Below are 24,409 nucleotides of genomic sequence, written 5' to 3'. Positions count from 1 at the left end.
CCCCCCAAATCTCAGACAGTGTTGGACCGCACTGGCTGTGATTTCTTTCTAAACTTTAGAATAAACAGATGAATAAAACACATGCACCCTTACATATACTACTACTTAGGTAAAAACGACAAGATTTTTCACATTTCAAGGACGATTTTAACCAGTTGATTCTGGGAAACTTTCATGGGAGAGTGCATCAGCCACTTTGTTAGAAGCCCCTGAAATGTGTTGAATTTCAAAGTCAAACTCCACCGAAGAAGTTTTTTGTTATTTCCCTTGGCGGTATGAAGCCACGTTAGCGCAGCATGGTCGGTTTGTAGTTGGAAACACCGTCCCCAAACGTATGGGCGTAGCTTTTCCAGGGCGTACACAATGGCATAGCATTCTCTTTCGCTGATTGACCAGTGGCTTTCCCTCTCAGACAGTTTCTTGCTGAGAAACACGACAGGATGGAATTCTTGATCCGGTTCTTCCTGCATTAAAACTGCTCCTACACCACGCTCGGATGCATCTGTGGTTACTAGGAATGGTTTGTCAAAGTCTGGGGCCCTTAGCACAGGGTCAGACATGAGTGTCGCCTTAAGCTGGTTAAAGGCCTTCTGACACTCATCAGTCCACTGAACTGCATTTGGCTGTGTTTTTCTGGTCAGGTCTGTCAGTGGGGCGACAATTTGGCTGTAGTGTGGTACAAATCGCCTATAATATCCGGCCAAGCCGAAGAAGGATTGGACCTGTTTCTTTGACTTTGGGACAGGCCACTTTTGGATAGGATCTACCTTGGCCTGTAGGGGATTTATCGTTCCTTGACCCACCTGGTGCCCCAGATAAGTCACTCTGTTTTGGCCTATTTGACACTTTTTAGCCTTAACAGTTAGTCCTGCCTGCCTGATGCGCTCGAAGACTTTTTCCAGGTGCTCCAGGTGTTCTGCCCATGAATCAGAAAAAATGGCCACATCATCGAGGTAGGCAACTGCAGATTCTCCCAGTCCTGCTAGGAGACCATCTACAAGTTTTTGGAAGGTGGCGGGTGCATTTCGCACCTCAAAAGGGAGTACATTGAATTCATACACCCCTGCCTGGGTGATGAAGGCTGACCTTTCCTTGGCGGGTTCATCTAGTGGTACTTGCCAGTATCCTTTGGTTAAGTCTAAGGTAGAGATGAATTGGGCATGTCCCAATTTCTCCAATAGCTCATCTGTGCGTGGCATTGGATAGTTGTCAGGACGAGTTACAGCATTTAGCTTATGGTAGTCCACGCAAAAGCGTATTTCCCCATCTGGTTTGGGAACTAGAACCACTGGAGATGCCCATGCACTGTTAGAGGGGCGGATTATACCCATCTGTAGCATGTCCTGGATCTCCCATTTTATAGCAGTTTGGGCATGAGGTGACTCCCGGTAGGGTGGGGTTCTAATTGGGTGAGCATTACCTGTGTCAACGGAGTGGTATGCCCGTTCGGTCCATCCTGGGGTGGCTGAGAACATGGGCGCAAAGCTAGTGCACAGCTCCTTGATCTGCTGTCGCTGCAGACGTCCAAGGGTCGCGGAGAGGTTCACCTCTTCCATGCCACCATCACTTTTTCCTTTGTAGTAGACACCTTCAGGCCACTCCGCATCATCTGTTCCCTGGGCTGTAAACTGGAAAACCTTTAATTCTCTGGAATAAAAGGGCTTAAGAGAATTAACATGGTATACCTTAGGCTTTATATTGGAAGTGGGGGATGCTATGAGATAGTTAACAGCTCCTAGGCGCTCCTGGACCGTGAATGGTCCTTCCCACGACGCTTCCATTTTATGGGCCTGGAGCGCCTTTAAGACCATGACTTGGTCTCCTACTTTGAAGGACCGTTCTCTGGATGTTTATCATACCAGGCCTTTTGCTCTTCCTGAGCATCCTTTAGGTTTTCTTTAGCAAGGGCTAAAGAGTGTCGGAGGGTGCTTTGTAGGTTGCTTACAAAGTCTAGAATGTTAGTTCCTGGAGAAGGTGTAAACCCCTCCCATTGCTGCTTCACCAACTGTAATGGTCCCTTAACCTCGCGGCCATACACAAGTTCAAATGGTGAAAACCCTAAACTGGGATGTGGTACAGCCCTGTAGGCAAAAAGCAACTGCTGCAACACTAGGTCCCAATCATTGGAGTGTTCATTTACGAATTTACTTATCATGGCCCCCAAAGTTCCATTAAACCTCTCCACGTGGCCATTGGTTTGATGGTGGTAAGGGGTGGCAACCAAGTGATTCACCCCATGAGCTTCCCACAGGCTTTTCATGGTCCCTGCCAGGAAATTAGCTCCCGAATCTGTAAGGATGTCGGAGGGCCAACCTACCCTGGCAAAAATGTCTGCTAATGCCTGGCACACACTTTTAGCCCTGGTGTTGCTTAGAGCTACGGCTTCCAGCCATCGGGTAGCAAAATCTATGAAAGTCAGTATGTACTGCTTTCCTCTCGGTGTCTTCTTTGGGAAAGGACCCAGAATATCCACAGCTACTCGCTGAAATGAGACCTCAATTATGGGGAGTGGCTGGAGAGGGGCTTTGACCTGGTCTTGGGGCTTTCCCGCTCGTTGGCACACCTCACAAGACCGGACATAATTAGCAACATCCTTGCCCATTCCCTCCCAGTGGAAAGACTTCTCCAACCGGTCTTTGGTTCTGTTCACCCCAGAATGGCCACTAGGATGATCATGGGCTAAGCTCAAGAGCTTTATCCGGTACTTAGTTGGAACTACCAACTGTCTTTGAGGATGCCAGTCTTCCTGGTGTCCACCAGAAAGAGTCTCCTTGTATAAAAGTCCTTGTTCTACAACAAACCGGGATCGGTTAGAAGAGCTGAGAGGCGGTGGGGTGCTCCGTGCCACCGCCCAAGCTTTCTGAAGGCTGTCATCGGCTTCCTGTTCGGCCTGGAACTGTTCCCTTGATGCTGGAGACATCAGTTCCTCCTTGGACTGTGGACTTGGGCTTGGTCCCTCTGGAAGTGATGCAGGTGCTGGGGTTGTTTCCGTTGACTATGAACCGCTCTCCGCTGGTGCACTATGTGGTATTTCAGGCTCTGGCTGAGCCTCTTGGGTAGGGTTATCTGCTGCTTCTGCCAGTTCAGGCTCGCTGGTGCCCTCTGGCGTTGGAGTTGTAGACGGGTTTGCAAGCGCTGGACTCAGTGCTGGCAATGGTTCTGATGCTGGTTGTGTTGCCAGTTCCGGTTCTGGGACTGGCTTTGGCTGGGTCTCTGGGATTGGATCCACTACGACTGTTGCCTCTGTCTGGGTCTCTGGTAACACAGACGGGGCCCTGGTGGGCGGCTCAGGAACAGGGATAGGTGTGAAAGCTTGCTTAGCCTGGCTGCAGGTGACCATTCCCACCCTCTTGGCTAGCTTCACATGGTTGGCCAAGTCTTCCCCCAGTAGCATGGGAATGGGATAATTGTCATAGACTGCAAAAGTCCACATTCCTGACCAGCCCTTGTACAGAACAGGCAACTTGGCTGTAGGCAGGGTTAAAGAGTGTGACATGAAGGGTTGAATTGTCACTGGAGCCTCTGGGTTGATGAGTTTGGGGTCCACTAGGCATTGGTGGATAGTCGACACTTGTGCCCCAGTGACCCTCCACGCGATAACCTTCTTTCCGCCCACTCTCAAGGTTTCCCTTCGCTCCGAGGGTATTTGAGAGGCATCTGGGCCTGGGGATCTTTGGTGTGATTGTGGTGTAATGAACTGTAATCGGTTGGGGTTTTTTGGGCAGTGGGCCTTTATATGTCCCAGTTCATTACATTTAAAACATCGCCCTGCTAAGGCATCACTGGGTCGAGGTTGGTTGGTGGAGACTGATGTGGTGTGGTGAGAAGGTGTCTTGGATTTCCCTTGAGATGTAGGGGGGGCCTTGGGTTGTCCCCGGTGGTAGGGTTTTGTTTCGGGTTGCCCCTTCTGATATTCGCTCCAACTGCTATTAGTTTTTTTCTTTTCTGTCACCTCCACCCATTTGGCTCCTATCTCCCCCACCTCTGTTACAGTTTTGGGTTTCCCATCTAGGATGTACCTTTCTATTTCCTCAGGAACACCCTCTAAGAACTGCTCCATTTTCACTAGGAAAAACAGATCTTCCAGAGATTTAACATTTGCTCCTGATACCCAGGCATCACAATGTTTGTCAATGTGGTAGGCATGTCGGGTAAATGACACGTCTGGTTTCCACCTTAGGGCTCTGAACCGCCGATGGGCATGCTCGGGTGTTAGCCCCATTCTGATTCTGGCCTTGTTTTTAAAAAGTTCATAACTGTTCATGTGTTCCTTAGGCATTTCAGCCGCCACCTCTGCTAAGGGTCCACTGAGCTGCGGCCTCAGCTCTACCATGTACTGGTCTGTAGTGATGCTGTACCCAAGGCAGGCCCTTTCAAAATTTTCTAAGAAGGCCTCAGTATCATCGCCTGCCTTGTAGGTGGGGAGTTTTCTGGGATGGGAAGCGGTACCTAGAGAGGGGTTGTTAGGGTTGGCTGGTATATCCTGCCTAGCCCTTACCAATTCCAGTTCATGCTTCCTCTCTTTTTCCCTCTCCTCCATCTCTTTTTGTTTCTGCTCCATCTCTTTTTCTTTCAGCTCCATCTCTTTTTGCCTCAGCTCCATCTCTTTTTGTTTTTCCTCCATAGCTCTTTTGTGGGCATCCTCTTTGGCTTTTTCTTCTTTTTCCCTTTCCTCCATAGCTCTTTTGTGTGCAGCCTCAGCCCTGGCCATCTGTCTGTCTTGTTCCTTTTCATTCTCCTCGGCCTGGAATTTGGCTAATTCTAGGTCCTGTTGCATAGTGTTTTTCCTTTGCCTGACATTTTCCCTCTGGTCTACCTTAGCTATCGGGGGGGGGGGGGGGGGGGGGAACAGCTTGGAATCTTTGTCAAGTATCAGAGGGGTAGCCGTGTTAGTCTGAATCTGTAAAAAGCAACAGAGGGTCCTATGGCACCTTTAAGACTAACAGAAGTATTGGGAGCATAAGCTTTCGTGGGTAAGAACCTCACTTCTTCAGATGAATCTTTGGTTACTGTAATGTGACTCTTTAAAAAAAAAAAACAAGTAAAACAGGCTTTTGTGACTATGACCCTCCAGTGCTCACAGCTGGAGCTTCCCTTCTAACAAAAAGCTCTCTGTTAGAAGCTCTTATCTGTTTGCCTTCAGGGTATCTCTCCTTCACTGCTTCCCCAGCATCTCAAAGGAGGGGGAAAAAATCCCTCACCGCTGCTCACTATGTCAAGGTTCCTTCCTCACTCTGAACTTTAGGGTACAGATGTGGGGGACCTGCATGAGAAGCTCTAAGCTCAATTAACAGCTTAGATCTGGTCTGGCTGTCACCACTCCCAAGCACTAATTCCCTTCCCTGGGTAGCCTTGAGAGACTCTTCACCAATTCCCTGGTGAACACAGATCCAACCCCTTGGATTTTAAAACAAGGAGAAATTAACCATCCCCCTTCCTTTCTCCCACCAACTCCTGGTGGACCCAGATCCAACCCCCTTGGATCATAAAACAAGGAAAAATCAATCAGGTATTAAGAAAAAGGCTTTTAATTAAAGAAAAGAAAGGTAAAAGAAAACCCTCTGGGAGAGATTAACATACCAGCTACTCTCACAGACAACAGATTCCAAACACAGAGGATGCTCCCCTGGGCAAACCCTTAGTTACACAAAAAAAAATACCCAAATACCCAATTCTTCCTCTAATTGCACAAGATAGGTTACAAAGAAATAAACATAAACCTATTTATTTCCTTCACTAATACTCACTACTTAATAAGAGGCTGAATTCTGGAGCTTTCCCACTCTGGTCCAAAGTGAAAACTCCACAGACAAAGGGAACTTCCCTCCTTCCCTTTGAACCATCTTGTCCTCCCATTGGTTCCTCTGGTCAGGTGTCAGCTAGGCTAGGTGAACTTCTTAACCCTTTACAGGTAAAAGAGGCATTAACCCTTAACTATCTGTTTATGACAACCCCAATGCCCATCATGGCGCTAGCGGGTGCTGTGTGGCAGGGAGTGATGTGGGGGGTCGGTCGGGGGTTCTGTCCCATCAGAGTCGCACTGATCCCAATCTGGCGCTAGAGGGTGCTGTGCTGAGGGGAGCAGGTTGGGTGGCTCAGTGTGGGGAGCTGTCAGCTCTGTCACAAGCACACGGGATCTACACACCAGATAAAGTGTAGATCGGAGCATTTGGTCATTACATTTCCCACAGCATGTCGTGCAGGAGTAGGGCAAATCCCAGCTCCACTGAGTCCATCCTTCCGGAAATTCCCCAGCAGTTTCTAATGTAACAGGGATTCCCCTGAGATCCCACCTGAGGAGAATCCCCACTCTTGGATCCAGGAGGACAGTGCCTGAGCTCTAAGATATGGGGAACTCTGAGGCACATTTAGGCAGCTCAGGGCCTTTGTACTACAGAGCCATCTCCAACCTGAAATACCTCAGGAGCCCCAGAACATTGTAGTCAGTTCCTTGAGACCTCTCATCCCTCAAGTGATGCTGCTAACAGCTCTAACCAATGCAGTCCCTGTCATTTACAACAGCTCCCAGCAATTCTTATCGCCAGCCCTTTCATCTACAATGGGCTATACTGAAATCACGGGTCCAATATTGGAATTGTTTGTAAAAATTCCAATAAATAGCAATGGAACCAATTCATAATTTTCAATGAATCTGGACCCAAATCTGAACAAATATTAAATTATAGCATCATACTAGATAGAGCTGGCTGGAGAAAGTTAATTCCATTTTGGAGAGGATTTCAATTATTTGAAAATTAGCTTCATTCCAATATGGAATGAAAACCAAAAATTACTAAATTTTCTGGGAAGGGGAACGGAGTCCTGGCTCCAGGTCCGTCTTTGAAATCTGCTTGGTTTCCATTAAAACATCATTGAAAAGGAACCATCTCCTGAAAACGTTTGGATTTTGAAGACTAGGCAAATACTAGTGAAAAATTGTATCAGGGAAGAGGTCACTTTGTAAATGAAAGACTTGTGGACTCGATTGTGACCTTTGCCCTTTCTTTCTCACCATGAAGGTGAATAACACCAGGGCCCACTTACCCATGTCCCTGAACAATGGGGCCCTTCAGCTCTATCAAAGCGGCACCTCCCTCGTCCTCCGCACCGACTTCAACCTCAGGGTGTACTATGACTGGAACAACCACCTGAGGGTCACCGTTCCTAATAACTTCTCTGACAGCCTGTGCGGCCTGTGTGGCAACTATAATGGGGACCCCGCCGATGACTTCCGGACCCCGGATGGGGACCAGGCTCCCAGTGTCGCTGCCCTGGGGAAAAGCTGGGCAGTGGAAGATGAGGATCATTTTTGCTGGCACGATTGCATTGGAGGTTGCAAGCCCTGTGCCGCCAGCATAGCCAGAAAATACAAGGAGGAGGTCTCGTGTGGCCTGATAGCCAAGGTCTCAGATGGGCCCTTCAGCCAGTGCCACAGCAAGGTGGATCCTACAGTCTACTTGAACAACTGCGTGTACGATCTGTGCCACAACGACGGCTACAGGAAGGCCCTGTGTGAGGCCCTGAAAGCCTATGCGGACGCCTGCCAGCTAGAGGGGGTCAGGATTGGGGAATGGAGGCAGCTGGCCAGATGCCGTGAGTACAGATTCGTATGCCAAGGTCTACAGTCTGCTGGTTAGACCGGGGAGCCTAGGGCTCAGCAGTCTTGAGTTCTAGCCCTGGTGTTGGGAGAGGGTTGCCAATTTTCTAATCACAGAAAACCGAATACCCTTGTCCCGCCCCCTGCCCTGTCCCTTCTCCAAGACCCCTCCCAACATCACTCGCTCTCTCCAACCCTTGTTCATGCGCTTATTTTCACTAGCCTGGGGCGGGGGTTGGAGTGCAGGAGGGGGAGAGGGTAAGGGCTCTGGACTGGGGGTGTGGGCTCTGTGGTGGGGCCATAAATGAAGTTTTTAGAGTGCGGGAGGGGGCTCTGGGCTGGGGCAGGGGATTGGGGTGTGGGAGAGGGTGAGGGCTCCGGCTGGGTGTACAGGCTCTGGGGTGGGGCCTGGGATGAGGGGTTTGGGGTGCAGGAGGGTGCTCCGGGCTGGGAATGAGGGGTTCAGAGTGCAGGAGGGGGCTCTGGGCTGGAGCAGGGAGTGTGGGTGCAGGATGGGGTGCAGGGTGCAGGCTCTGGGAGGGAGTCTGGGTGCAGGAGGGGGCTCAGGGCTGGGACAGGGAGTTGGGTTGCAGGAGGGGGCTCAGGGCTAGGGCAGGAAGTTGGGTTGCGGGAGGGGGCTCAGGGCTGGGGCAGGGGGTTGGAGTGTGGGAGGGGATGCGGGGTGCAGGCTCTGGGTGGTGCTTACCTCAGGCAGCTCCTGGGAAGCAGCGATATGTCCTTCCTGCTCGGAGGCAGCCATGGGGCTCTGCATGCTGCTCCCGGCCCCAGGCGCCTCCCCCACAGCTCCCATTGGCCGTTCCCAACCAATGGGAGCTGTGGAGCTGGCACTTGGGGTGGGGCAGAGCAAGGAGCCCCCATGGCTGCCCCTGAGCTGGAGGGACATGTCGCTGTTTCCCAGGAGCTACATGGAGTCGGGTAGAGAGCCTGCCCACCCCGCTGCGCCACCAACCGGAATTTTAACGGGTCGGTCAGTGGTGTTGACCAGAGCCACCAAGGTCCCTTTTCGACCGGGTGTTCTGGTCGAAAAACGGACACCCAGAAACCCTATTTGGGAGGGACCGTGATCAAGTGATTTGGGATTGAGCAGTGATTGGGAAATCAGAACTCTTGGATTCTATTGTACCTACAGTACTTGTCTGTCCATGATATTGCTAAGGTGTAGTTTTGTATTGTAGATTTGCCCTAAGTTATGTGATGTATAGCCACAGCAGTAATTGAATCGTTTTACATGTCCACACTCTGCTCCTTGTGTCAGCGGTGCACGTCCTCACCAGGAGTTCTTGCACCAATTTAACTGTCAGTGTGGGGCATTTTGGGATGACTTCTGAAAGGCAGCAACTGTCAATGTAATCAGTGCATTGTCTACATCTACACCTACATCTACATCAACCTAACTACATCGACCTAAGTGCTATGCCTTTCGCGGAGGTGGAGTTATTAAGTCAGTGTAGTGGACGAGTTACAGAGGTGGGAGCTACATTTTAGTGTAGACTCCTACAGAATTAGGTTGACAAAAGCTGCCCTACATCAGTCTAACTTTGTAGTGTAGACCAGGTCTCAGTCTGAGCTCTTTGGTCAGACTCCAGATGAGAGCCCCGACTCCTACCAGCGGCCAACCCTTATTTCCCCACATCACGTTTCCCAGTCCTTTGTTCTCCACCTGGGGGATTTTTGCTCCACGTCCTTGCTGAGAGGCCAGGAAATCCATCCACTTTGGAGTCGTTTATTACTGGTGTCAATGTCCTTGTGACTGTATTTGCCATTATCTTCTGGATTCTCCACTGATATGGGGTCCCTCTCGGCCAGTCCTTTTTAATGACCCATCCAGCTGAGACAGCTAGGCAACATTCATACTGATGTTTCTTAGGTCATGTCTACACTAGCAAGCTTAGAGCGGCAGAGCTGTACTGATATACCTGTGCCTCTGTAAGATCGCTCGTGTAGCTGTGTTACGCTGATGGGAGAGAGCTCTCTGTCAACATAATAAAACCAGGTCAACGAGCGGCGGTAGCTTTGTTGGCAGGAGAGCATCACCCGCCAACATAGCGCTCTGCACACAAGTGCTTATGCCAGCAAAACTTGTGTTGCTCAGGGGTGTGTGTATATGTTTTCACACCCCTTAGTGACAAAAGTGTTGCTGACATAAGTGCTCATGTAGATATGGCCTTAGCTTGCCCTGGGAGCAAACAGTCATTTTGGACACACTGGGTAACAAAGATGGCATATGGGAAAACTGAGGCACACATAGAGGTTATAAAAATAGTACGTGCAATCCCCCCTTCATCACAGCCTGTCACTTTGAGTATCTAATGTCCACTGATAACACATGGATGGTTGAGGTAAAATGATGCCAGTTTTTAAGTGACTCTTCCTACTATGTGCCTGATCCTGTAAGGGGCTAAGCACCTTCTACAACATACTGAGCACCCTCAGCCAATGTTGAGGTCACTGGGATTCGAAGGCTCTCAGAGCCCCACAAGATACGTCCCTTTCTGTCTATTTTAAATATTGCTTTTGCGTGGAGAGGGTTTGCTGCTAAATCTGTGGGTTCTTCACTCCCCAGCCATGGAGTGCCCCCTGGAGAACAGCCAGTACCAGCTCTGTGGAACAGCCTGCCCAGCCACATGTGTGGACCAGTCAGCCCCCAGTAGCTGCCAAGACCCCTGCGTGGAAAGCTGCCAGTGCAAGGATGGTTTTGTGCTGAGCCAGGGCAAATGCATCCCCAAGAGCAGCTGTGGGTGCCTGTTCGAGGGGCGTCCCTATGCCCCCAGTGAGAGTTTCTGGGTTGATGAGGCATGTGGGACACGGTGCATGTGCAACACAGCCACTAGACAAGTCAAATGCATGGCTGCTACGTGCAAACGTTCAGAGAGATGCGGGCTAGTGAATGGCATACGGGGCTGTTACCCCTCCAGCTACGCCACCTGCTCTGTGACAAGGAATCTGCACTATTCCACCTTTGATGGACAGAGATACAACTTCCAAGGCACCTGCCGCTACCAGCTAACTACCCTGTGCAAGAAGGCGGTGGGACTGGTGGACTTTGATGTCTACTTCCAGGAAAGCAATACTCGTCCTGTGCAGATCAAGGTCTATGAGATCGACATCAGGGTCAGCAATCAATTCCCTGGGAAAATCATGGTGAGTTTCAGAAATCACATCTAGTCTCTAAAACATTTCTGGAAAGTCGCCTGTGAAATCAGAAGTTGGTTGCAGAAAGTGTATGGAAGGATTTTAGAAAACAGATCAAATATTAACTGGATTCTGATGTGAATGGGGAGCCAATGGAGAAGCTAGAGGGTTCGGGTGATGTGGTTACACTTCGTCTTTGTGAGAAGGTGTCAATAGCATCCAGCATATGTGGGAACTTGGAGAGCTGGGGCTCACAGAGGAGGGAACAGCAATAGCCAGTGTCAGAAAAAAGGAAAGTCTGATTGGAGGATCCTGCTCAGTCTGGGGAGCTGGACTCAGGCAGGCTGTAGAGGAGGGAGCAGGTCAGCCCGGATGAAGATTTCAGCAGCAGTAGATGGGCCAGAGCTCTGTGCTGGAGCCAGAGGTTCCACCAGAGCGAGCGATGTTTCATATCCCATGTATCTTGCTTTTCCAGGTGAACAGTATCCTGATTACCCTTCCCTTCAACCTCGATGATAAGAAAATCACTGTGTATAGAAAGGGCTGGGCCACAGTGATCCAGACAGACTTTGGTCTCACCGTTACCTATGCCGGGTGGTCAGGACGCACCACGATCACTCTGCCAGTCACCTACGCGGGAGCCGTGTGTGGTCTGTGTGGCAATTTTAACAGTGACAGGGAGGATGACATGCTGATGAGGGATGGCACACTGGCACCAAACCCCATCAGCTTTGGCCAGAGTTGGAAGGTGGGCGACCTCCCGGGATGCTCTGCAGTAACGATACCACCATGCGCAAGTGTAGAGGCTATTGAAAAAGAACAACAAGGTAGCAGAGGGCAGTGTGGGCTCATCTTATACAAGAGTGGCCCTTTCAGAGGATGTCACAGCAAAGTGGACCCTCATGGATACTTCATAGACTGTGTGTATGGCTATTGCGTCCTCAGTGCGCGTGAAAGTAATGTCTGCCAGGCCGTTGCTGCCTATGCCGAGGCATGTCAGGAAGCTGGAGCTATGGTGCGTCCCTGGAGGACTACAAAATTCTGCTGTGAGTCCCTCATGTTCACCGCTGCCTGCCCTTTGGGGATTGTTAATTCTTGTTGGCTGGTAGATGTGGATCTAAACACTGCAGAACATTTTTAACAGGTCTCTCTCAGCAGGCTGGGTTCAGCACTCGTAGTGGCCTTGGCAGCTGTACCCTGGGCAAGGGAAACACTGCTAGGGATGTAGTGTGCTCTCCGTGGCCAGTCTAATCCTTGCCTTCCCTTCTGAGACTGGGACATAATCAGAGCTGGGACTCAGGGTGGCTACTAATTGAGATGATTGTTCATTAGGAACTGAGCTGGGAACCCACCAATTCATCCCACACAAGCCATCAGTTGGGAATGAATTTTAACAGCTACTGACCTGGATTCAAAACAAAAAGCTAGTAGTGAAACAATGAAACAATAAACCGAATTAGAAGCCATCATAGGAGAGAGATTGTCTGTATCCCATCTCCTGGCCTCTGTGAGGCAGCCAGTTCATCAGACCTGGGACCCCATTACAGAGGGTGCCTTTTATTAATTAACCAAACTAAGGAAATAGAAAAGTAGGAACTTGAATGAAATTGCATGTTCTGTGATGGTTCATTGAGCACATTGCTAATGCACTATGTGAGCTAACTCTTTGTTCTAATTACAGCTCCGTCCTGTCCCCTGAACAGTCACTACGAATTCTGTAGCAGCAGCTGCGATGTGACATGCAGCAACCTCTATGCCCCGGTGCAATGCATGACCCAGTGTAAGGAAGGCTGCGTGTGTGATGAGGGCTTTGTTCTCAGTGGCGACCGCTGTGTCCCCATTTCCCAGTGTGGATGCCTCCACAGAGGACTTTACTACCAGCCCGGGGAGACCTTCCACCCGAGCGGTTCATGCGAGGAGCAGTGCATGTGTCAGGCTGGTGGGGAGGTTGTGTGTAAGGCATTCTCCTGCGGCACTGGTGAGGAATGCGGGGTAGTGGACGGTGTCCAGAAATGCCACCCATTTGGATCTGCGACCTGTTCTGCCTCTGGCCATCCCCACTACCTCTCTTTCGATGGGGTCTCCTTTGACTTCCAAGGCACCTGCACCTACATCCTGGCCAAGACCTGCACCGATGCCAGTCACCTTACACCATTCACTATCAGCATAGAGAAAGAAGATTGGGGCACCAGGAACATGTCCGTGGCCAAGCTGGTGTCCATTAAGGTGTATGGGATCACACTCACCCTGCTGCAAAACAAACAGGGGCTCATCATGGTAAGTCCTCCACATTCTCATGGACAGAGATTTTATTCTAGTCTACACAGGTTTGTTTGCAGTTTGGCCAACTCCCTAGTGCCCCGTTGTGGTAAAGGTTGCGCTGCAGGTGGTCTGCCTCACTTTCCCTCTTGGGCTCCTCAATAGCTCACAAGACAAGTTGAATAACAGCCGCCCTCCTTAGGGTCTGGATTATTAAATTAGCAAACATGCAAAATAAAGTTTTCAAGTCCATCCATTTTTCTCCATACCAGGTCACTCCGAGTTCTTTCCTGTCTGTAGTCATGCTCCCCAAATTTCAAGTTTCCCTGCTGGAGTCTATTCGCTCCCATCAGCCTCTTGATTCTCTTCTGTTCTCCCTGAGAACTCTCTCTGCAGGGCCAGCCTCCCATCTTCGTCCTGCTGCTCTTATAGGGGAATCAGGGGATTCCTGCTCAGGTGTGCCTCCTTAGTAATCAGGGTTGGCTGGCCTACTGGCCTTAAAGGACAAGCCACGCTCTTACAAATTCTTATAACATGCACATCCATTTAGTATTTCAGCACCTTCCAGCAACATACTAAGTAACTTAACCAACTCTCTCAACCTATCACCAGGAGGAGATGTGCGTGCAGGGGAGAATTTTGTATTGGATTTACTTTTAAAAGTTATAAATATGCACACACATTGCCATATATATGTGTGTGTGTGTGTGTGTGTGTGTGTGTGTGTTAGAGACAACAGGTCAGAGAAACACACCTTGCACTTGGGGCAGAAGTGGTGAGGTTTGTCAGGGTCCTTTGTTCCTGAGGGAGTTCATTCCCCAGTCTCGAACTGGTCACCAGTAAAAGCTCCATCTCCTGCACAGGCTAACTTTACCCTTATTATTCCAGAAGAAGGAAGTGGTCAGCTACGATCTTCATCCTGGAGGTTTAATTGATCTTTTAGATACCTAGGGCCCAGGCCATTGAGAGTCTTGAAGGTAAGGTGTGAGAGCTTGAACTGAATTCAGAAGGCAGCAGAGGGAGCAGAGGACAGTTTTGATGTGATCTCAGTTGCCAGTGCTGGTGAGGAGATGCTTCTGTACCTGATAGCGATTCTGGAGTGCTGAAGGGTTCATGGTATATCACATGACTGTAGTCCAGAGGAGAGGTGATGAAGGCATGAAATAATTGATGCCAGATCATCATCCATCAGGATGGGACAGTCTCCTGCCAACTGAAGATGGTAGCAAGTATTACTCATGGATGCTGCTATGTCAGAGCTTCATTTGGGCAAGCTGAGCATCCCCTAGCTCAGCTCAATCTTCTTTGCCTCCCTTCTTGGTTTATACACCATGTTTCTGGGAATTAATGATGTGGGGAACTCTCTACACATAATTCAAATTTTTGCAAACACGGAATAAACTTCCTCTCCATTATAATTCCATTGGCTCTGTGTTGAAGAATTTCTCCCCTGATGCATTCCCCTGAGAAGCCTGCAGTCTAACTTGGGAGAAATACAACATGTGATAAATTGATGGAGATAGGAGAAGGCAAGGGGTGAAGGAATGAAGTATCACCAGGGAAGTGGGTCTTTAGGAGAGAAGGGGAGATAGACAAGAAGTAGGAGAGTGTTCTATGTGCAGGAGCTTGCATGAAAAGGAGGGGCAAGCCAAACATGGTTGGAGAAAATAGGGATGGTAAAGAGAGAGAACCAGGAGGGAGGTGCGGTGAAGGGGAGAGGAGAGAAGAGATGTAGACTAGGGTGACAATGTGAAGACCTTGGAAGGTGAGCACAAGTCATCCCAAAGTGAAATCTGGAGTCATTCTGATTTATGCCATATGTCAGTGAGAGTAGAATCTTGCCTGTGTACATGCTCCCCCGTGCTCACAGGGAATGTTCTCTCTCTTCCAGGTGAACGGGGTGTCCCACAACCTCCCAGTGATTGTGGCTGATGGGCAACTTAGAGCATATCAACATGGCACAAACATTCTGGTACAAACCATCTTCGGCCTCACTGTGAGCTACGACCTGGTTTACCAGGCCAGGGTCACCATCCCAGGAAGCTACGAGGGCCAGACGTGCGGCCTGTGCGGGAACTTCGATGGACAGCAGGACGAGGAGTTCCTGCTCCCCAGTGGCAGGACAGCCCCTGATACAGCAGCATTTGGCTCTGCTTGGGAAGTCCAGATCCCAGGAGCATCCTGTACAGACAGATGTGCTGGAAACAGCTGTTCAGTTTGTGAGGAGAGGAAGAAGAACGTCTTCAAAGGGCGCAACTACTGTGGGCTGCTTACAGATCCCGACGGCCCCTTCACGGCCTGCCATGGCATGGTCAGCCCCAGCGTGTATCAGAGCAACTGCCTGTATGATCTGTGCCTGGGCAACGGGGACGCACAGGTTCTGTGCCAGAGCATCCACAGCTACGTGACGGCCTGCCAAGAGGCTGGGGCTCCCATCCGGCCCTGGAGGAGCACCTCCTTCTGTGGTAAATGTGCTGATAGTGTAGAAACTCTGAGATGCACTGGGGGGGGGGGGGGGCAATATTGCTGAGCATCTTGTTCCAGGCCTCTGGGCTTCTTCTGGAACTCTTCTGGGTGGGAACCAACAATCTCATGTTTCCTTCTAAAGGTTCCCTATTCCTCTCCTCCCTGTCCTGCTCTCCTCTCCTTCGTGTCTGTCCCTCTAGGCCGTGGTGTGAGATCTTTCCAGCCATCCTTTATTTTTCTCTCTATTTAAGCTGTGAGCTGCCCAGCCAACAGCCACTACGAGGTCTGCGCCGACCTCTGCACCTCCACCTGCACTGGAGACATCATAGACTGCCCGGAGACCTGTGCTGAAGGCTGCGAGTGTGACGGTGGCTTCTTCTTCGACGGCCAGGGCTGTGTGACTCTGCAGAGCTGTGGGTGCTTCGAGCGTGGGAGATATTACAAGGTACCGCCCCCTGCTGGAGCATCTGGGTCTGATCTAATTTTTGCTCTGTCCACATCTTAATCCCTACACTGGTCAAGAATATAGGCTTTGCTATACTGGATCAGAGCATTGGTCCATCCAGGATGTCCCTCTCTTCTAGTATCTAATGCTCAAAATGCCAAAAAAGGCCAGAAGATTTAATGCCCTGTGCCTGTTGTGGGGAAACTGAGGCAGAGATAGGCGCAGTGACTTGCTCAAGGCCACCTAGTGAGTGAGTAGCAGATGGGAGGTTAAAATCTAGGAATTGTTCCTGGCTTTAAGCCCAGTCCTCACCCCATTACACAGCCTTTCTCTCTAAAGGCAAGAGGAAATAATATTATGACACAATGGACATTTTTATAGATACATAGATTCTAAGGCCAGAAGGGTCCATTGTGATCATCTAGTCTGCCCTCCTGTATAACCCAAGCCAGAGACCTGCCCCAATGTCATTCCGAGAGCACATCTGTTAGAAAAACACATCCAGAGCTCTGGGTTTAGCGCTGTCAAAAATTATTTTAAATAATTGTTTCCAGTTACATTCTGTTATTTCCTGTTTTCCAAACGTTCCATCAGCCCAATGAGACGGTCCTGATGAACGAGTGCCAGCAAAGCTGCACCTGTGTTCCTGCTCGAGGAGTGACTTGTAAAGCCCACAGCTGCTCCCGAGAAGAAATCTGCCAGATTAGAGATGGCGTCAGGGCCTGCATCAGCAAAGGTACAGGACAGTCATTGTTTGAAACATGCCGTGAAGGGTTATTGTACAGGCAGCGAGTAAGCAGCTGTGGTTATGTCTCCTGACCCTTCTCACTCTCTCTCCTCCTTCATTTAGCCTGGAACTCTGACCCCTAATAGTACAACATTTCGACTGGAAAGATGGGAAGACTTGTTGGGTCTCTCCAGCAGAGTCGGGTGGGCAACTGTCAGGGAGCTGAGCACACTCCGTGATTCTCTCCCTGGGCGCAGCCTGGGGGCTGCTATAAACAGAACACCCTGGCTACATACAGTCCCATAGGGACCATCAGTCAGCTATGCAGTGTCATTGTCCATCACCTCTCAGCCACTTTCCTTGCCTGCTTCATGCTAGAGGTCTGCTTGGGCCTAATATTTGAGGAGCCCAAGCCCGAGAAGGTCAGGTCATTTTCTGACCTACCCTGACTCTTTCCATGAAACTGAATGAGCGCCACGGCCACCTCCCGCCCATAGGGTTGGCACGGCCGTGCCTATGTTCCCTGTTCCTGCCATCCGCCATCCCTGGCTGCAGTGTGTGCGCTCTGGGGCAGCTCCCTCACTCCACAGTATGCATAAGGCAGCCAGGTGGCAGTGCTAGTAGGAGCTGGGCATGCAGTCACCTCTGCGCTGACCCCACAGGTAGGGTGGCCAACTCTCTCATTTGTGAAAACTGGACACTGAGTGCCGGAACCTCCCCTGCTCCCTGCTCTACCTCTTCCCCCGCTCCTCTTTCTGCACCCACTGTCGCTCACTGCTCTCTCCACCACCCTCCCCCTGACAGCTGAGCAGGGCTCTAGGGGTGGAGGGGTGACTGGGGCAGGATGTGGGGGAGAGAGCAGGGCTCTGAGGGTGATGGGGTGACTGGGGCAAGGTGTGGGAGGGAGAGCCATGCTCGGGGCAGAATGGGGAGCCGCTGGTATGCTGGTACCTTTCTCCGCCGGAGCTGTTGCTGAGTGCTTCTCCAGGCTCCAGCTGCAGCTTCTGTCCTCCCCCTCCCCTGGGTGGCGGAGGCTGGTTACTGCAGGTAACTGGACTTTTAGTGTCTGGTCAGCAGTGATGACTTTCCAGTCGAAAACCGGACATTTGGCAACCCTACGCACAGGCAGAAGGAGAACAGCTGACTTGACAGAAGCCCAAGAGGGTCCCGTTGATTTTCTACTCAACCTGACCCAGACCTGACACTTGTAGTCGGCTCCCATCAGGTTTGGGTTGCATTGCAGGGGTCTGCTCCTTACTACCTGTCACATGGCCCTCTGTGTTCACCACCTACACTACAGGTTGTGGAGAGGGTGATATAGGAGCTGGCTCTGCTGGCTCAAAGACTGCTATGGTCTCATCCATGCAGAGAGATTTCCCAGCAGAGGACTTGTGGGAGGTTTGGGAAGTGTACAAGGGAAATGTGTATGGGGATAGATAGATAGATCATTCGGTCCATTTCACAAACAGGCTATATTAAGAAGTAGGATTCCAATGACACTAAATTTCATCCCAATTTTCACACCACCATCAGCCCCCTCTCTGCTCTCATATATAACTGATTAGTCTGGTGTTTCTTGTCTTTCTATTGTCTTTCCCCACTAGTTATTCCATCCTGCAGTGTTGTCCGCTGCAGAGAAGGAACTATTTGCAAGATGATAAATGGGCAGCCAGAGTGTGTGCCAGTCTCTCAGGCCACGTGCTGGGCTGGGGGTTACTTGCATTACCACACCTTCGATGGACGGGTGTATGATTTCCACGGCACCTGCAACTACACGGTGGCCAAGACCTGCAGGGATGACTCCGTCCTGCCCTCCTTCCATGTCACGGCCAAGATCGAGAACAGGGGGAACACACAGGTCTTCTACATTGGGTCGGTAACTGTCCAGGTGGATGGAGTCACCATCACAGCAGCCAGGGCTGAGGTCGGCTTTGTGGGGGTAAGTGTTGAGCGTGGTCAGTACTTAGATAGGATACCTTGAAAACATTTACCTAAGGTGTTGCAGGGGGTAGAATTGTTTAAGTAGTAGAGGGTGCTCTCCTCCTGAATTCGTGCTGTCCCTGAAGCCACAGCACTGTACTAGGGGGTGCTGTACTATGTTCAGATGTACAGGTATCCCAGTAGGGTGCACTCTCCCCTTGGAGTCAGTGCTGACCCCAATTCCCATCATGGCAATACCAGGTGCTGTGTGTCATAGAATGGGGCAGGTGGCCAGCAGGGGGCGCTGACCCAATTCCAAAGCTCTGTGCTTGGGGCTACTGTCAGCAACTGGGACATGGGTGTTCAGACCTACTGGCTGGAGCAGTGGCAGTCAGGGCTAGTAGCCAGATCTGGAGTCAGGAACCAGGAGTCAGAGACAAGGGTCAAAACAACCTCCCCAGGAATTGCGTCACTCGCCAATGGCTCTAACTGACACAACCTCTTCCCCCGCAGGAGCCGCTCCCTAACAGCTCTATCCAATGCGGGCCCCTCCCCCGCAGAAGCCACTCCCCAATGGCTCTATCCAACACAGCTCCTCCCCTTCGGGAGCCACTCCCCAACGGCTCTGTCCAACGCAGCCCCTCCCCCTCAGGAGCTGCTCTCTAACGGCTCTATCCAGTGCGGCCCCTTCCCTGCAGGTGCTGCTCCCTAACAGCTCTAACGCACACGCTAGGGTTGCCAGGCATCTGGTTTTCAATCTGAACACCTAGTCGAAAAGGGACCCTGGCGGCTCTGCTCAGCACAGCTGACTGGACTGCTAAAAGTCCGGTTGGCCGCAGAGGGGCAGGCAGGCACCATGCCCAGCTCAGTGCAGCTGGCATGTCCCTCTGGCTCCTACGCGGAGGGGCTGCCAGGGGGGCTCTGCGCACTGCTCCCGCCTGCAGGCGCCGTCCCGAGCACTGGCTCTGCAGCTCCCATTGGCCGGGAACCGTGGCCAATGGAAGCTGCGGGGGCAGGGCCTGCGGGTGGGAACAGTGCACAGAGCCCCCTGGCCTGCAGGCGGGGACAGCACACAGAGCCCCGTGACATGCTGCCATTTCACGCGGACTTCCTCCATCCCTGGAAAATGCTGGGGCTGCCTGAGGTCAGCGCCGCCCGGAGCCCACACCTCACAACCCCTCCTGCATCCCAACCCCCTGCCCCATCCCTGAGCCCCCTTCCGCACCCAAGCTCCCTCCTGGTGCCTGCACCCTGCACCACCTCCCATACCCCAATCCCCTGCCCCAGCCTGGAGCCCCCTCCCACACCCTGAACCCCTCATTTCTGACCCCAGCCCAGAGCCCACACGCCAGCCCAGAGCCCGTACCTCCTCCCACACCCCACACCCCTGCCCCAGCCCGGAGCCCCCTCCCACACTCCAGACCCCCCGGCCCCACCCCCAGCCCAGAGCCGCCTCCTGCACCCCAAACCCCACATCCCTGGCCCCACTCCAGAATCCTCACTCCCAGCTGGAGCCGTCACCCCCTCCTGCACCCCAACCCCCTGCGCCAGCCCAGAGCCCCCTCCTACACTCCAAACCCCTTGGCCCCAGCCTGGAGCCCCCTCCTACACCCCAAACCCCTCATCCCAGCGCCACCCCAGAGCCCAAACCCCCAGCCGACAGCCTTCACCCCCTCCTGCACCCCAACCCCCTGCCCCAGCCCGATGAAAACGGGTGAGTGAGCAAGGATGGGAGAGAGTGAGCGACAGAGGGAGGGGGGATGGAGTGAGGGGGGCAGGGCCTCGGGGCAAGGAGCAGAGCAAGGGTGTTCGGTTTTCTGCAATTAGAAAGTTGACAACCCTAGACGTGGCCCCCTCCCCTGCAGGAGCCGCTCCCTAATGGCTCTAACTGACACAGCTCCCTCCCTGTAGCCACTTCCTAATGGCTCTAACTGATGTACCCCCCTCGCCCTCAAAATTCCAACTTTTGAACTGTTTACAGTGTCGTGGTCGCCATGCTGGTCCCAGGGTGTTAGAGAGACAAGGTGGGAGAGGAAATGTCTCTTATTGGACCAACTTCTGTTGGTGAAAGAGACAAGTCTTCCAGCTACCCAGAGCTCTTCTTCAGGTCTGGGAAGGGTACTCAGGGCTGGTTTATGCTAGAGAATTAGATCGACCCAGATGTGTCGCTCAGAGGCACATAGGTGCCAACTTTTTGGTTCCCGGGGGGTGCCCCAACCCCTCTACACCCCTTTCCCCAGCCCCCACCTCTGGCCCGCCTCTTCCCGCCCCCCTCTCCATCACTTTCCCCAAGTCCCTGCCCCCTCTGCACCCCTTCCTGCCCCCGCTCCTCCCCCTCCCCCCCAGCGCCTCCTGCACACTGTGGAACAGCTGACCTCGGTGAGCAGGAGGCACTGGGAAGGAGGGGGAGGAGCTGATCGGCGTGAAAAATCCGCACTCTGAGCAATGTAATTAAGCCATTGTAAGGGCTTGTCTACACTTACAGAGCTGCACCAGTGCAGCTGCACAGCTGTAGCGCCTAGTGAAGATGCTACCTAGGCTGATAGGACAGGTTCTCTTGTTGGCAAGGGTACTCCACGCAGTCTACACTACAGTGCCAGGTCAATGCAAAGCCGTTGACCTTGACCTAACTATGTTAGTGTCTACAGTAAAATTTCGCTCCCGCCGACATAACTGTCCCTGCTACATCGACTTAATAACTCCACCTCCATGAGAGCTGTAGAGTCAATGTCAATGTAGTTAGGTCGACGCCATATCAATGTAGGTACTGCGTTGATTACATGGACTGTTACTGGCTTTGAGAAGCCATCCCACAATGCCCCACACTGACAGTCCTGGTGAGGATGCACATCGCACAGACACAAGGAGCAAAGAGTAGACATGCACAAGCGATGTAATCACTGAGGTGGCTTTATGCTGACGAAAAACAGGTCAACTTAATTGTGTAGTGTAGCCATGCCCTGATGGGTGGTACCTATGTCAATAGGAGATGCCCTCCTGTCAAAATAGCGCTATCTGCACTGGGGGATAGGTCAGTATAACTGCGTTGCTCAGGGGTGTGGATTTTCCACAGCTGCAGCTTTCCAAATGTAGACGAGCCCTCAGAGTGTCATAGCTAAATACAAGGTAGAACAGATTGTTTAGCATAAGTAGTTAAACCCACTGACATCATAGGACACAAAGGGTGGGTTATTGGGTTACAGATTGCTGTAATAATCTATAACGCCAGTGTCTTTTTTAAAACCATGATTTTTACTGTGCAGCAAAGTTAAGAATTTAGGATCCCAGTCTTGACTTTTAAAAGTGTGGTTCCATTATTAAACAACTTTCAAAACATTGAAATCCTCCAAAGAGAATTACATTTCTCCACCCAGCTCTATTTAATATGATGTTTTAAAGTAATTCTGGTTCAGATTTGGGTCCAGGTTGCACCCCTTGCTAATCTGAGTAGGGGCCACTTTGCAAATGACAGACTAGTGCATTCAATTGTGACCTTTGCCCTTTCTTTCTCACCGTGAAGGTGAATAACACCAGGGCCCACTTACCCATCTCCCTGAACAATGGGGCCCTTCAGCTCTATCAGAGCGGCACCTCCCTTGTCCTCCGCACCGACTTCAACCTCAGAGTGACCTATGACTGGAACAACCACCTGAGGGTCACTGTCCCCAGGGTCTTTTTGGACAGCCTGTGCGGCCTGTGCGGCAACTATAACGGGGACCCCTCCGATGACTTCCGGACCCCGGACGGGGACCGGGCTCCCAGTGTCGCCGCCCTGGGGAAAAGCTGGGCAGTGGAAGATGAGGATCAGTTTTGCTGGCACGATTGCATTGGAGGTTGTAGGCCCTGTGCCCCCAGCATAGCCAGAAAGTACAAGGAGGAGGCCTTCTGCGGCCTCATAACCAAGGTCTCAGATGGGCCCTTCAGCCAGTGCCACAGCAAGGTGGATCCTACAGTCTACTTGGACAACTGCGTGTATGATCTGTGCCACAACGACGGCTACAGGAAGGCCCTGTGTGAGGCCCTGAAGGCCTACGCGGACGCCTGCCAGCTGGAGGGGGTCAGGATTGGGGAATGGAGGCAGCTGGCCAGATGCCGTGAGTACAGATTTGTATGCCAAGGTCTACGGTCTGCTGGTTAGACTGGGGAGCCTGGGGAACTCAGCACTCTTGAGTTCTAGCCCTGGTTTTGGGAGGGGGTGTGATCGAGTGGTTTGGGATTGAGCAGCGATTGGGAAATCAGGACTCCTGGGTTCTATTGTACCCACAGTACTTGTCTGTCCGTGGTATTGCTAAGGTGCCTGTCACTTTGAGTATCTAACGTCCACTGATAACTCATGGATGGTTGGGGTAAAATGACGCCTGTTTTTAAGTCACTCTTCCTACCATGAACCTGATCCTGTAAGGTGCTAATCACCTCTTGCAGTGTGCTGAGCACCCTCACCTCCTGTTCAGGTCACTGGGATTCGAGGGCTCTCAGAGCCCCACAAGATACATCCCCCTCTGCCTATTTTAAATACTGCTTTTGCATGGAGAGAACTTTCTGCTAAATCTGTGGGTCCTTCACTCCCCAGCCATGGAGTGCCCCCTGGAGAACAGCCAGTACCAGCTCTGTGGAACAGCCTGCCCAGCCACGTGTGTGGACCAGTCAGTCCCCAGCAGCTGCGAAGACCCCTGTGTAGAAAGCTGCCAGTGCAAGGATGGTTTTGTGCTGAGCCAGGGCAAATGCATCCCCAAGGGCAGCTGTGGGTGCCAGTTTGAGGGGCGACCCTATGCCCCCAATGAGAGCTTCTGGGTCGATGAGGTATGTGGGACACGGTGCATGTGCAACGCAGCCACTAGACAAGTCGAATGCGTGGCCGCTACGTGCAAACACTCGGAGAGGTGCGGGCTAGTGAATGGCGTACGGGGCTGTTACCCCTCCAGCTACGCCACCTGCTCTGTGACAAGGAATCTGCACTATACCACCTTTGATGGACAGAGATACGACTTCAAAGGCACCTGCCGCTACCAGCTCACAGGTCTGTGCAAGAAGGTGGAGGGACTGGTGGACTTTGAAGTCAACTTCCAGGAAAACAATACCGCTCCTCTACAGATCAAGGTGTATCAGACCAACCTCAGGATCAGCAATCAATTCCCTGGGAAAGTCCTGGTGAGTTTCTCAAATTGTCTCTAATCTCTCTAAAATATTTGTGGAAAGTCACCTGTGTGATCCAGAGAAGTTGCAGACAGTGCATGGAAGGATTTTGAAATATAGGGTGAATTGTAACCACATTCTTCTATAAACGGAGCCAATGGAGATATTTAAGGATTGGGGTGATGTGGTTACACTTCGGATGTGTGAGAAGGTCTCTGAATCATAGAATCGTAGGGCTGGAAAGTACCTCGAGAGGTCATCTAGTCAAGTCCCCTGACTCATGGCAAGATTAAGTATTACCTAGACCATCCCTGACAGGTTTTTGTCTAACCTGCTCTTAAAAATCTCCAATGATGGATATTCCACAACCTCCCTGGGCAATTTATTCCAGTGATTAACTACCCTGACAGTTAGGAAGTTTTTCCTAACGTCCAACCTAAACCTCCCTTGCTGCAATTTAAGCCCATTGCTTCTTGTCCTATCCTCAGAGGTTAAGGAGAAAATTTTTTCACTCTCCTCCTTGAAACAACCTTTTATATACTTGAAAACTATCATCATGTCCCCTCTCAGTCTTCTCTTCTCCAGACTAAACAAACCCATTTTTCCAATCTTTCCTCAGAGGTCATGTTTTCTAGACCTTTAATCATGTTTGTTGCTCTTCTCTGGACTTTCTCCAATTTGACCACATCTTTCCTGAAATGTGGCACCC

At 51.4% G+C, this 24,409-nt stretch overlaps 1 protein-coding gene across 1 annotated transcript in view; it reads left to right on the top strand.

The window, feature by feature from the left end:
- LOC112121535 (IgGFc-binding protein-like) overlaps positions 1 to 24,409 on the top strand; it is a 110,008-nt gene that overhangs the window by 25,914 nt on the left and 59,685 nt on the right. The window contains exons 2-11 of the mRNA XM_029913119.1: positions 7,020 to 7,593; positions 10,182 to 10,759; positions 11,226 to 11,796; positions 12,432 to 13,027; positions 14,901 to 15,474; positions 15,727 to 15,920; positions 16,515 to 16,656; positions 18,252 to 18,586; positions 22,088 to 22,661; positions 23,138 to 23,715. Of these exons, the coding sequence (XP_029768979.1) occupies positions 7,020 to 7,593; positions 10,182 to 10,759; positions 11,226 to 11,796; positions 12,432 to 13,027; positions 14,901 to 15,474; positions 15,727 to 15,920; positions 16,515 to 16,656; positions 18,252 to 18,586; positions 22,088 to 22,661; positions 23,138 to 23,715 (4,716 nt within the window). The remainder of the gene's footprint in view (positions 1 to 7,019; positions 7,594 to 10,181; positions 10,760 to 11,225; positions 11,797 to 12,431; positions 13,028 to 14,900; positions 15,475 to 15,726; positions 15,921 to 16,514; positions 16,657 to 18,251; positions 18,587 to 22,087; positions 22,662 to 23,137; positions 23,716 to 24,409) is intronic.

The sequence above is a fragment of the Terrapene carolina genome, unplaced genomic scaffold (genome assembly GCF_002925995.2).
Source record: "Terrapene carolina triunguis isolate 2854851 unplaced genomic scaffold, T_m_triunguis-2.0 Scaffold461, whole genome shotgun sequence".
Taxonomy (NCBI): Eukaryota; Metazoa; Chordata; order Testudines; family Emydidae; genus Terrapene; species Terrapene triunguis.
The sequence above is the reverse complement of the archived record's forward strand: the minus strand, read 5'-3'. Positions and strand labels throughout refer to the sequence as shown.